General features: G+C 41.8%; 2 protein-coding genes across 2 annotated transcripts; both read right to left on the bottom strand.

The window, feature by feature from the left end:
- Positions 1-16: 16 nt before the first annotated feature.
- On the bottom strand, positions 17-6,471 carry LOC128425185 (neuromedin-K receptor). Its single transcript, XM_053411712.1, has 3 exons — positions 6,300-6,471; positions 4,871-5,923; positions 17-1,714 (listed from the first exon to the last, which is right to left on the bottom strand). The coding sequence occupies exons 1-3, from the start codon at positions 6,370-6,372 to the stop codon at positions 618-620; spliced, it is 2,223 nt and encodes a 740-aa protein (XP_053267687.1). The 5' UTR covers positions 6,373-6,471; the 3' UTR covers positions 17-617.
- Positions 6,472-6,630: 159 nt separating this feature from the next.
- LOC128424976 (proteinase-activated receptor 1) lies at positions 6,631-11,783 on the bottom strand. The gene is made up of 3 exons (XM_053411439.1): positions 11,567-11,783; positions 10,595-10,826; positions 6,631-9,318 (listed from the first exon to the last, which is right to left on the bottom strand). Exons 2-3 carry the CDS (start codon positions 10,674-10,676, stop codon positions 8,066-8,068), a joined length of 1,335 nt encoding a protein of 444 aa, XP_053267414.1. The 5' UTR covers positions 10,677-10,826; positions 11,567-11,783; the 3' UTR covers positions 6,631-8,065.
- Between the last annotated feature and the right edge of the window lie 2,308 nt (positions 11,784-14,091).

The following is a 14,091-nucleotide window of genomic DNA, read 5'->3' as shown; positions in this document are numbered from 1 at the left end:
CACAGAAACTGCATCCTGTTGTTTCAATCATTTATTTAAGAAACTATACAACAATTACACCATTTTCCTTGGCGCATTAAAACTTTAAATTAGATAAACACCTCAGAAAGAGGTGGTTTAAAAGTAAAAGTTACGTTAAAACTTGCTGCAGGAATGGTGCTAAATAATTTGACCAAAGTCTGACTGACATAAAATAAGACACAACTGATCTGCTGCACAAATCAGTTCAGTTTGGCTCTTATATCAGACATTGTTTGTAAATGTTCTTCAGTGCAGTGAAAATCTTAGGAAACCCACATTTATCTGTGCAGCCAAGTCAGGCCTTAAAAAGGCCCTTTCTATCTTTACATATACACAAAATATAACAATATGCATAAAAGTTTCACATTTTAAAACCAAACATCTGTTCATAATGAAGTAACACACATCTTAAAATGAATCGCATTCATTCCAGTAGTCATGTTCACATCTGGATATGAGATGCCTCGAGGTTAACTGGTTGCAACTGACCGGCCTTATCTTTATAGAATGTGTCCCAGTGCCTCACTGCCTGTGTGATGCCATGTTATCTGAACACTACAGTGCAAGCACAGGCACGATATCTCTGCTTTATCTGGCTAACATGTGCTGCTCTTTGTGTCCCCTGTGTCTGACACATATGACTTGCTCTTCCTGGAGTATTTCATGGAGCTGAATGAAACTCTCATCCTCTCCACAGTCCTGCTGCTGCGGCACAGCAGAGTGTTCTTCACGTGGTTCCTGAAGTCCTCAGACACAAAGTAGTAGATGAACGGGTCCAGGCAGCTGTTGAGACTGGCCAGGCATAATGTGGAGATGTAGAAGCCGTAACCATTATTTATCACTCCATTCTTCAGTAGAGCGTAATGCACCACCAGCATGATGTTACTGGGGATGAAACACACCATGAATGTCACCAGGACGGTCACGATCAACACCACGGCTCTGTGTCGGTTCTTTGCTGCCGTACTTTCCTCCATGCTGTTCCCAAGAGCTCTGAGTAACAGAATATAGGCCACAACGATCACTACACAAGGGATGAGGAACACAACGACGGCCATGAAGGTGAAGTAGTAGAACGGGAGCTGGACAGAGGGGAATGGATTTTCTAGGTCTTCTATGACGTTGACGTCATGGCAGGTGGTGATGTTCGGGTCTTTGAGCTTGACAGTGTGGTCATACAGGTACAGAGGGGTGGTGGTGAGCCAGATGAAAGCCCAGATGGAGACACACACGCCAACAGCCACGTTGGTGTTCTTGCTCTGCTGGGACAGAGGGTGAGCCACAACCCAGCACCTCTGCACACTGAGACAAGTGATGAACAGAATGGAGCAGTACATGTTACCGTAGAAGAAGCTCACAAGGACTTTGCACAGCGGCTCTCCATAGGTCCAGTCGTTGCCGTTTAGGTGGTAGGCGATTTTTAGGGGCGTCCAAATGACAAAGAGCAGGTCAGCCAGTGCCAGGTTGGCCATGTAAATTGATGACGGGTGCTTCTTTTTGGTCCTGAAGAGGAAGACCCAGAGTGCCATGCCGTTGGCAGGAAGTCCCACCAAAAATACGATGATGTAGATGATTGGGAGAAAGACTGTGGTGAGGGGACTCTTCAACGTCTCTGCAGTGGCGCGGTCCACAACAACTTGTCCAGAGTTTTCAGGGTCTATAACCCCGATGAACCCCCGTCCTTTGGCCTTAGCTAAAAATAAACACATAAAAGCAGATCAGGGCACTGATTAGTTGATGGAGAGAATATTGACTGTAAACAGTTTAGATAATTGTCATTTAATTAACCTGTCTGCTTATCACACCCCTGAAATAGCTGACATGCATGACAAATAACACCAGTTAAGTAAAGCCTTCAAACTTATTCATAACTACTCATATGAACAGTGATGAAGTAAATTCAGTTTCATTTTATGCCCAGAAAAAAAATCTGCTTTAAATTCTTGATTGCAGATAAACTAGGGAGGATGAACACAAAGTTTCCTAACTTCACTCTTCGACTGTTTATAAAAAGCTCTGCACACAGTATATTGTAGAACTATTTGAAAACACAATAATGACAAGGAACAATTCTGAAGTATCTCCAGAGCATTAACACAGGACAAGAGAACAGCCCATCAGAAGAGGCAGGTTTAGGTCAAGCACTGCACTAGTTTACAAAACCAAAAAATTATAAGATATGTTCTGAATAAAGCTTCTCAAATGTGAGGATTTGATGTTTTTGTCTGTGTAAAATATTGTACAGATACTGAGACAGGACCAGTCATTTGAAGAAGTCACCTTGGGCTTTGTGATTGACACTTTTATTTATATTCTAACAGGCTACAATAACACAAACAAAGTGATACGTTTAGTAAACATTAGAAAATAGTGACAAATGTCCATCGCTCTCTCGTCAAGTCAAAAGTGACCTTATCCAATGTATTGTCTTCTCTGAGCATCAGTCCGAAACCCAGATATAAATACATGTGTAGTTAGAAAGGCCTACATTTCCCGACATTCCTGTCTGTTGGGGAGTTAACCACAACCCAGTGTTAGAAACAATGTCCCGTCAAAACATTTTGTACTTGTCAGTGTTTATAAACATTTGACTTGATTATAAATAACCCAAGATAACATTTTTATATTTTCTCCTGAGTTAAGACCACATGTATATGATACAGTTAAGGCGGAATGCGTGACGAACCAGTTCCTGCGACACGGTGAGAAGTTGCAGCTCTTACCTGAGGTGACAGAGACGCAGCAGCAGAACACTGACACGAACCACAAGCACCGAGTTAAATCCATGATGTCCTGTCGGCGATCAGATGCTCACTTCTCCTTCAATACACTGCTGCTCTGCCGCTGCTTCTTAAATGTCGGACAAAACTTGAAGCACCGTGAAGGCCACACCCTGAACTACCTGTCCCAGCGCTGACGTCACTGCCTACCCGCTGACGTCCGGTCTGAGCCAGTTCTCCCACTGTGAGTCTGAACCATAGACTGTATATGGTCTGAACCAAGTCTATGGTCTGAACTGAGCTTAGTCACAAACACAAACTGTCCAAATACCTGATTTGTATATCTCCAATAATAGATTTTAAATAAATGCTCTAGAATGTATATGATGTGTAACATAAAAAAAAACACAAAAAGGATGTCTGTATTAAGAAACGAAAAACATTATATCCCCCGGAAGGAAACTATTTGGGCTGAAGAGAATTTATTTATGTGTTCTTAAAGATTAATAATCATGTGACCATAGACCTACTGACATCGTCCAGAGTTACACTTTTAGTAAACATTAGAAAATAGTGACAAATCTCCATCGCTTTTTCGTCAAGTCAAAATTAAAGGCGTCTTCTCTGAGCAACAGACCAAACACCCAGATATCTTGAGCTTAGTAAATATAATGTGGGACAGGAAAATTCATCGTCTGGCGCAGTTGTTTTGTATTTTTGTTGAAAAACTAGTCTAGATCCAGTTCTTAAAGTAGACACACTGTATAAACAAATATCCAGGTCCCATCCCTCTACTATGTTTGGCATGAATCAGATGACGCAGTTTCATAATAAACCGACAAACAAAGCAACACACACGAGCGGAAGCCCAACCTCCTAGACAGGTAATGACTCAAACAAGAAATAACTTGTGGTGGAAGGTTAGCTGTTATAGCTTCTGTTTGTTATTCAATGTTTTTTTTATTGCAGAACTCACACTGTGGAACAACAACTGTTAAAATAAAGTAAATCTCAAAAACTTTTAAATTTCATCGGACTAACTTTCCTACAGTTTCTTTTTATTTGAATCTAGAATTATATAAAAAAACACTTAACAGTTTTTGTAAGGTCCTGTGCTCTTCCTCTGACAGTCCTTAATGTTTGAGGAGATTGGTTAAGAATAAAAAAATACTCTGAAAATTAAAACCAATGTAACTGTAACAGCGATCATTTCTTTCCTGTCCCGAGGTAGCAATAGATTTACAGGGAGCAGGATCAAAATTAACTTCTAATATATTGAAAGAATAAAACATGAAAAAAAGGGTTAGTTTTGTTAGATACTGTTTGTTTTACTTCAGGGACTCATTTTATTAAAGCTTTAAAAAAGATCCAAATAGGTTGAACAATACCACCTCTCTTGCTTTTTACGTCAAATTTGATTATTTAACCAAAAGACAGAGATTCTGTCTGATCAAAAAGAACAAAATAAACATCTGCACTGCTCTTATATCATTTTAATAAAAGATTTACAACAGTAAAAGAAGCATTTATGACTTTTCTACTATAGGCATCAGAAAGCTGCATATGACTGTTTTGAAAACAAGAAATACCCAGCGTGACCTTTCTAACTGCCTGGCCAACAATACAGTCAGATATGTCAGCAAAATCTATGGTGTGACTGGGGGAAAGATACATACGCTGGGCAGGTACTTTTATACGCAAACTGAAAAGTAAAAAACAAAAGTTAATAAAATTAAAATGATGAGTTAAAAACATATGTAAAGAGTATATCATATATCCTCAAACACTAAATTTTTGGCCATTTTAGGTCTGAATATCAAACAGTTTGTCTCAATAACACTGACTAAAAGACAAGACACAATAAAAATGAATGAAAAAATAAAGTCATTCAAATCCCAATGAATCAAACAAAACTGTTCAAAAAAAATTCATCAAACTCTGAAGTTGTCAAAAGTATAAAAATAAACATTTTTAATTTTATTTGAAGAAACAACTTGAGTTCAATGCTTTGAAGAGGTCATTACATCACAGGAGACTCTCCTGAACTTCCACCAAGACCTATAATTTCTCGGTAAATTTAAATAAAGAAAGACATTTTATTAAAACCTAAAAAAGATCGATTCATTAACATTCAGTGCTCTGCGTGTTCCGTGAGTCGGACGTGTACGTGTTGCTCTTCTTCGAGTACTTCAGAGCGCTGAAGGAGACCCTCATCCTCTCCACCGTCCTCTCACTCCTGCACAGGAACGTGTTCTTCACATGGTCCCGGAAGTCCTCGGAGATGAAGTAGTACACAAAGGGGTCGAAGCAGCTGTTGAGGCTCGCCAAGCACAGGGTGGTGATGTAGAATCCGTACAGGTTGTCGGTTGCCCCGCCCAGCAGCAGGATGTAGTGCACCAGCAGCATTATGTTACTGGGAGTGAAACACACTAAGAACATAACCAACACTGTGATGATCAAGACCACGGCCTTTCGTCGCTTCTTGGCGATGTTTTCGTCCTTCATGCTGTTCCTGAGCGCCTTGAGCATAAGGACGTAGGAGATGATGCACACAACGGTGGGAGCCACAAACCCCACTATGCCCATTGTCAGGAAGTAGCCTGCAGCTATTTCCTTCTGACTGGGCTTGGTGACATCATGGCATGTGAAGATGTTGAGATCGGTGACACGGACCTGTTGGTCGTAGAGGTACAGAGGGATGGTGAGCAGCCAGACCACCACCCACACTGCGACGGAGACGCACACAGCTACACGGTTGTTCCTCTGATGGAGGGACAGCGGGTTGACCACGGCCCAGTAACGCTGAACACTTATGCAGGCGATGAAGGCGATGGAGCAGTACATGTTGGCGTAGAAAAACGCCACCAGCACTTTGCACAGACCCTCTCCGTAGATCCAGTTGTTGCCATTAAAGTGGTAGGCGATTTTTAGGGGGACCCAGATGACGAAGAGCAGGTCGGCCAGGGCCAGGTTGGCCATGTAGATGGAGGACGGGTGCTTCTCCTTGGTGCGGAAGAGGAACACCCAGATCGCCAAGGCGTTGGTGGGCAGCCCCACAGCAAACACGATGATGTAGATGATCGGGAGGAAGATGGTCGTGAGGCTACTGCTGAGGACTTCTTTGGCTTGGGAGCTGACCCACACCCCATTGTTTGTCTCCGTTCCAGTGAGGCCTCTTTCGTCTGCGCAGACACAAAATCGAAAGACATGATTAGAGGAAGTGCGACAGGTATTTGTGCAGGAATGCACTAACCTCTGACTACACCAGAAAATCGGGTCCTGTCAGCTGCCTGTATTTTTTGACTTCCCTCCTCTCTGTAGACAAACATGCCTCTGAGCTTGAGTCAGTCCTGTCACAACCATACATTTAACATTCAGCTAATATTCCATATGACCAAACGACTTCTGACTCTTACAAACCAGTCTGTGGTGACAGTCAGGATCAGAATAACATGTCAAACATACAGGGCCTACAAATTCAACGCACGTAAGTTCAATATGTTGATTGGGTCTAAGCTGAAATCGTCTGGCTCAGTGGAATGAACAGGATCACGTTACCTTTCTGCGACAGGACGGTCTGTAGGCAACACAGGAGCAGGAGCAGCTGATGCCACCGAGTAACAGAAGTCATTACTGCAAAGGGAGACGAGTTACAGCAAGTGTGTGAGGTTGTCTCTGTGTGTTTATGTGCGTTCGCGGGCGCGGCTTTGCCTCACTTCCTTAAAAAAAAAAACTGGTTTAAGACCTGTGTGTGATGTCACCAGGTCAGGTGATCATACCTAGTTTACCTGCACACACACCCACCCCCACACACACCCACACACACACACTGGTGCGTCTTCCTTCCGCCTGCTTCATGCTGCATGAATGACACCATGAGACTTGTAACCTTTATTTACAGATTTATTTTTGTTTATTATGGAAACTCGTCATTAAAGTTAGTTCATGAATAATTCTGTAAAATAATTTTTAAAAAATCGTCCTTCCGCCGCATTTATCGGGAACAGATATTTGTGTGTGTGTTATCAGGGGAAATTATTATTCCAGCAGCATAAAATCCACTCACCGTCTCTGCACAAGTTAAAGATTTTTTTTTTTTATTAAAACAAATTAGTCAACTCTTTCTCCCTGAACATCAACACTTGTGTGTGAGCTGGAGTGTGATGTCATGCGGTCTGTATTCCTACTTCCTTTAGTGTTGCGCCATCTGCTGGAGTAAACGACCCTGATAGGGGTGTAAAATGCTTTAATTGGACACACTTTCAGTACTGCACATTTATCACCAGCAGGAGGCAACATAGGTCTAACTTTATTAAGGTGGGTGGTATAATCCAGTGCCTGGGCTGTTTCTTGGACTGACCCAATCAAAGTCGGACTAAAATGTATTTAACACTTCATTAAGTAATTACAAAGTAAAACATAAAACACAAAACCATGAAAATGAGCTTATTAGCAAATATATGATGATATAATTCAAAATATAGACCAAAATAGCAAGTCGTTTTCTTTCATTAAATGTAATGCCTATGGGCTTAGGTCTTAAAATCCTAGATGCTTACAGATATGTTCTGAACTCCATATAATCTCCTGATTTCTCAGGAGGAGCTGTTTGCAAGACGGCAAACGTCCAATTGAGAGCCTCTGGACTTTCTGTGGAGTTTCTTCAGCGAGCAAACCCTCTAGTCAAAAGTCTGCAGAATGTCTGAAGGAGCCGATGTGAGAACACGGCAGGAGATCCTCCGCAGGATTCAACCCGAGCAAGTGGGCGGTTGATGACGTCTCTGACAAAAAACAGGCGCAAAACTAAAACAAATAAAACTGCGAAGACGTTGAGAGAGCCTTTGGTGATGAGGACAGACGCCTGTGTCCATGTGATGTAAATAAAAACATGTGATCTCCTCAGCGGTATTACCCCACCAGTCCGGACTGCTGCACCAGCCCTCACCTGAACGCTCCACAGATTTCAGTCTTGTCTGGGTGGAGAATTTGGCTGGTTCATGTTTGAAAGACAAACTCTAAAGAGAGTCTGTACCCAATTCTACAGAGTCCATGTCTGAAAACACCTATAAACACTTGCAGTCCACAAACAAAAGCATTTTATAGTACGAAATGTTCGCATGAAGTGCTTCAGAAACAGTCTCATCTTAATCTCTACTATCCTTTCAACACGAAAGAAAAAGAAATACAGCAGACTAAACCCTATGGATTGGCTGTGTGCCCTCTTTGCTTTTAATTGACCTTCATAATAAAGAAAGTGGTCGACTACAGGTAAGAGTTAGTTAAGTCACCCAGTCACATCTTCTCAGATCTCTCAAACCAGTCTCTCAAACCAGCAGTTTATTGTACTGGCTGTTGAGGTTGGCCTGGAACGAGTCAATCTTGGTGACTGGATTGTGTATTTTGGAACTTTCTCTGCGGCTGGATTTCAGAATTGTTCTGGAGCTGGATCGGCGGGAATCAGATGATGAGAACTGAATGCTGCTGCCATCCAAAATCTTCTCACACCTCAGTGTGCTGGATAGTTGTTTCTGGCACTGGGATGAGCCAAAGTAGTAGACCAGGGGATCCAGGAGGCAGTTCAGACTTCCCAAACACATAAACACGAGATAGGCTACATAAGAGCCATCAGTGCTCTCTTGGATCGCCTCAGCACCTCCGTTAAATTGCAGATAGTGGGCCATCAGTAGACAGTTTGTTGGTGTGAAACACAGCACAAATATCACCAGCACTGTTCCAGCCATCACCACTGCTCTTGTTGTCCTGCGTGAACGTCCTAGAACGCCACGTGGGACTCTGCTCAGTGCCCAGATCACACGAGTGTAGGACACCACTGTGATAAGCAGAGGCAGGAAGAAGAAGGCGCAGCACAGGGCGATGAAGTAGATCTTGTAGTACAAGATCATCTCGTGCACAGACTGGACGTCGTGGCAGGTGGTGATGTTCAGCTGACTGAGGGGAAAAGTCTGGTCGTGGAGGACAAGGGGCACAGTGCCAGCGAAAGATAATATCCACATGGCGACGCAGGCCATGAATGCGTTCTTTGGCCTCCGCCAAGACAGAGAGTCAATAGGATAGACTACAGCAAGGAGACGGTCCACACTAATGCAAGTTATGAGCAGAACAGAGCAGTACATGTTCCAGTAGAAGGCTGCAGTGACCACACGGCACATGAGCGAGCCGAATATCCAGTTGTTGCCTCCAAAGTGGTAGGAGATCTTGAAGGGGAGCAGCACAGCAAAGAGCAGATCGGCACAGGCCAGATTCAACATGTAGATGGCCGCCGGCTTCTTGGGTTTGATCTTCAGAGTGAAGGCCACCACTGCACAGATGTTGATCGGCAAGCTGAGGAGACAGACCAGTGTGTAGAAGGAAGGGATGAGGATGGTGGACACAGAGCCTGTGAGAAACAACAGCGCTTCTTCTGAGATTTTCACCCTCTTGATGCTGGTTACATTCAGCACCAGACCACTTTTCGAGATATAAGATCGGGTGACCTCATCATAAGAATTGAGATAGTCCGGGTCTATTGGTTCATATGTGCCAACAGAGGCAAGAAACGTCCGCACTTGCATGGTGCCTGGAGAGAGAGGGAGAGAAAAAAAATGTGAAGGGGAGAGACAGAAAGACCGTTTAATCAAAGGGTGAACAGGTTTTTGGATTTAAATGATTTATCTTCTAAAGCTGAATTGCCAAATAAAATGTGTTGGTCCATGAAATGCCCAAATCAACAGATGCCATCAAATGGCTTGTTTTAGGGAACGGAAAAACAACAAATCATCATACTGAGAAGAGTTCACCGTTGGGCCACTATAGATTCAGAACATATTGACATTAATTCGACAAATCTCTGAACTCTTCGCAGGGAGCGAAAACATATTCCCCCATTTAATTTTTCCTGATGGTGTTGGAGAGCGCCCACAAACATCTGTGTCTGAAATCTCCCATTTCTCCCAGTGTTCATCTGGTAACTGTTAAGAGCATATGATTCACAACATTTCATAGACAGACTTTCAGTTACCCCCTCCGGTCCAGGGGATCGGGGCTTTGTCATTCTGGAACCAGAAAGAAATGTTTTGTCATAGGATGAAGATGTCATCGAATGACTCATCTGATCATATTGCGATTATCACCTCTCTGTGGACCAGTGCCTGTGGTCTTTGCACCACTCATCTCTCAAACATGCGGCCATCTTTGTAGTGAGGGGCTTGTTCACTGCAGCCCAACTTTGAGAGCCCCCTCTATGTGATTGTAGGCGGACTGTCTGATCACGTCCTGCTCTGACGCTCTCAGTCACCACGAGAACCTGAGGAGGATTTGCTATTCAGGTTTTCCTTTAGTAACTGTTCCTATTGAGATAATAGGTTTGGTTTTGGTCTTTGTTACGTTAGGTATGTTTTCTATTTGCTTGAGTTTAGTACCTTTTGATAGAACAACTGACAATTAATTTAATACCTGCACTGCCTCCATAGAAACACACTTTTACCCTTTCACAATATGATCGGTTAGATCTTGTTTTTCCATCCATCAATCATCCATCCATCTCCATCTATTCATCCATGTAACATAAACAATTGAGTGACTGCAGCTCCTGCCATCCACACCCCAACAGTGAACCCTATTCCAAGTCACTCTGATCTGTTCTTCTTGCCTTAAACCCATCCAAGATATACACATGTATGATATATACATATACACTCTAAACAATCTCCATTCATTCAGCCTTTTCCTTTTAATTTGTTTGTAGTTGATCAAAAATTAAACTAACCTTTTCTTTTCTAATAAAATAACACAGTAAAACATATCTAACCTTATATACCGGTGTTATTTTTTCATTATAAGTGAATCGTTCTTACCGTTGTTCGTACCGTTGTTAATCCCAGCTGACGCAGCACATGCACACACCAGAACCAGCACTGTTGGAAACACTGGAAACATTGTGCTGTTAATAAAAGAAGCAATAGCAACAATATTGAAAAAGATTATATTAAATATGGTCAATCCGCGTGTCAGTTCTCTGCGTGTCTCGTCTCTCTCGCACTCGTTCTGCTGCTGATCGTGACCAGTGAGTTGGTTTCCTCCCAAAGTCTGAGGGAAAAAACACAAAACCCTGAACAGCCAATCAACAACAGCATCTGCACACACAGAGACATTCCTGTCCACTGATGTCACCTTTCCCGTCGCACTGACAGGAAACACACACACTACACTGACTGCACCATAACTGGACCTCTACTTGTATTAATGGTTGAAGGAGACGGCGTTGATTCTTGGCTGCAGACAAAAGAAAATCAATCCACATTCCACTGCTGTCAGACTCCATAGCACCTATATAAACCTAATACTGCACAGTTTGTCCACATTACAGCTACTCATCATTACTTTTGCATGTACACACACACATTTATACACACAGTTATACTATAGTACTAATATGGTGAATTTATACCCATTTATAATATATTTGTGTTTTTTTATATTTATATTCATTTTCTGTGGTCACGTGCCTTTTTATCTTTAAAAGTCTATAGATGTATATATATGGATATGTCTATTTCATTATCCCCTTATACAAATGCACTAATACAGTGTACACTCGACAAACAATATTTTCTGTCTGTTGTAAAAGGTTTAAATCCATTCCATTGCCTTTTTTATTCTCTTGCCTCATTCTGGCTTGTCGGCTGTAAGTGAATTACCCTGGTGTGGAATCAATTAAGTTTGATATTTTATCAAATAGAAAACTATTAAACAACTGAGAGCAATTACAGTCTTTTAGGCAATCAACAGTCTACAGGCAACAACAGAAAATGCTTGGTATCACTTACCTTTAAGTTCAAGCACTGACAATACAAAAGTTCAGAAATGTCTTCCCTTGCATAGTTTCTTATGGGTAATTCTATATTCAAATCTAAACTCAGTCAAAGAAGAGATTCCATACTGGAGTAATGAAGGCAGACCCAAACAGACCTGGGCTGAAGCAGGATTATAATGAATGACAATATTTTCAGAGTGACATCAACTCACTGTCGGAGTTAGTTCTGAAAGAGGATTTAAGGGGACGGCCAAAGGTTTTGTGCTGTTTTTTTAACTTTGGGAATGTCTGGGAAACATTTCACCAACACATTTCAAGAGACATAGAGAACAGAATGTGTTATACAAACATACTTGAAGAAATATCCCTGGAGATGCCTAATTGTTTCCTGTGTTAATAAAACAGAAAACTCTCACCCTAACTCTATGGGATGACAGTTCTCTCATAGAGATCAAGCTCAAACAAACTGAAGTCACAGGGGCTTTAACCTTCATGCGTCGGATTCTGGCAGTTTTGTAGTTATAAAACACAAGATATGAGGATGGAAGACAGAACAAAGAAATTGTGTTTATAAAGAAAGAGAAATATGCTGGTTGCTTTCTCTTTGTGAGAGTTTGGAGGATGATGAGGCTAGGATGGGTGGGAGTCGTCTGACTCATTCATCCTGAGCTTTATATCCACAGGGAGTCAATGTTTGAGCTCACAGACAGACAGACTAACCCTTTTTCCTCACAAATATATCTGTCACCATGATCTGTTTCTTATAATAATAAAAAAAGTGATTTTGAGGTATGCAATCATTTCATGCTTATTAGGACTCAGGCTGTAATGTGTTCAGTGTAACAAACAGTGTAGGCTGTGGGTTTAGCTTGTGCTCTACTTTTTATACATGGTGCAGTATCTCAGTTTGTTGTCTGTTATGTCATGGTTAGGAAGGGGCTAGAAGATTCAGATGAATTAAACTTTCAAATCAAAGCAGACAGAAACTGGCACACACATTGAATTCTTTTGGAAAGATCACAGTGCAAAAACATGTAATTGTATTGAATGAATCACGAGACAAATTGGGTCTTATCAATACACATGCCAAGTGTGAAGCCGATCTATGTGAGATATGCGTTTCACATAGACATACAGACGGCTGGACAGAAAAACAGACATTTGTTGAATAAGTAGATAGATTCATGTTTCTGTACCACGATGATTTTTGGTTTCCCTTGCCTCCAAAGGGAAATATTTGTCTCTTTGATGGTTAAATGTTCCAGTATGTTCACAAGCTCATTAGTACGTTTCCTGTTTGGTGCTGCAGGAAGTGCACTGTGGGTTAAAATGTCAGATTTTCTTGTCTGATACAGTGAAATAATAAACCAAAACAGGGTGGAACCAAAACAACATAATTGTGGGATATAAAAGCAAAAAAAATGATAAGAGAGACACCATAAAGCCCCATAAATGGACTGCATTGCCAGGCGATAGAAAGTGCAGCTGGTCATGGTATCCACTGCTCAGGTCAGGCCACTCTTGCAGCCTGCTGAGTTTGGGCGTTCCTGAACTAATAGAAGCTCATTCCTGCTCAGAAAGAGAGGCAGGATACAGACTGTGGGAGAATGTGTCCACAGTTAAGTTGCTGGCATGTTTCCAGGCAAGTTTAGTTCCTGTTTTAGGGTTTTCTGTGTTCACTTTAGCACATTTTATCATTCCCCGGGAATTGGCCTTGGAGAAAGGAACAGACCAAAACAAACAGCTCAACAATGAGAATATCACAGAGGATACTGTGCTCAGTTAGAAATGTCCTGTGGAGACAGTGTCTCATCTGGTCCCAAAAATGTTTGGTGACATGAATTAACTGTCCAGTGATGTAAAAACATGCATAATCTTTAAAAAGCAAAGAAAGAAATTAAGTGACTTGCTTTGTCAGTTAGTGTGTGAGTGAGTAAGTGAGAGAGAGAGAGAGAGAGAGAGAGAGAGAGAGAGAGAGAGAGAGAGAGAGAGAGAGAGACAGAGGCAGCCTGACCTGCCTCCCACACAGAAACTCAGCTTTTATCAGCTGGTGTGAATCAATGTTCAGATGTGAAAACCAAACCCAGCTGTTAGATATATGGATGCAACAGTGCAAACATCTAAGACAGAATACAAATAGGGAAACAGTAACCACAAAGCACATACATCTGCCAAGTCAGAATGTTAGTACTGCTCTCGGCTGTCCCCTACAAGTGGGACGTGTCACTCAGCTCTGTCGTTGAGCCTCCTTCATCTCTCGCCAACGATTAAAGCCGGTCTGATAGACGTTCTTTTCACGCTCACCAAATCACTTTCTCTTTTTCTATTTTTCAGTACCTACGACCATCTCCTCCTTTGTTTTCAGGGATGCTCTGCCACGAAAAAGATGCAACACAACTTTGTAACAATATTCAATTACATGTGAAAGTAAGTACAAAATTATTTGTACTGGCACTAAAACTATGTGCTTCAAAGAAAACTTGTTGGGTGAGGATGAGTTTACATTTGCGTTTGTGCTGTGTTGTTGACTTTAGCAGA

Source organism: Pleuronectes platessa, chromosome 19, assembly GCF_947347685.1.
Source record: "Pleuronectes platessa chromosome 19, fPlePla1.1, whole genome shotgun sequence".
Lineage (NCBI taxonomy): Eukaryota > Metazoa > Chordata > Actinopteri > Pleuronectiformes > Pleuronectidae > Pleuronectes > Pleuronectes platessa.
This window is presented reverse-complemented; position numbering and strand designations above follow the sequence as displayed.

Bases quoted from the DNA above. Each gene is read 5' to 3' on its own strand.
- LOC128425185 (XM_053411712.1), bottom strand. From the start codon at position 6,372: ATGACTTCTGTTACTCGGTGGCATCAGCTGCTCCTGCTCCTGTGTTGC. The intron at 5,924-6,299 runs GTAACGTGATCC...GTGTCTGCGCAG, and splicing joins GACCGTCCTGTCGCAGAAAG to ACGAAAGAGGCCTCACTGGA. The intron at 1,715-4,870 runs GTTAATGAATCG...GTTTATTTTTAG, and splicing joins GAACACGCAGAGCACTGAAT to CTAAGGCCAAAGGACGGGGG.
- LOC128424976 (XM_053411439.1), bottom strand. From the start codon at position 10,676: ATGTTTCCAGTGTTTCCAACAGTGCTGGTTCTGGTGTGTGCATGTGCT. The intron at 9,319-10,594 runs GTAAGAACGATT...CTCTCTCTCCAG, and splicing joins TAACAACGGTACGAACAACG to GCACCATGCAAGTGCGGACG.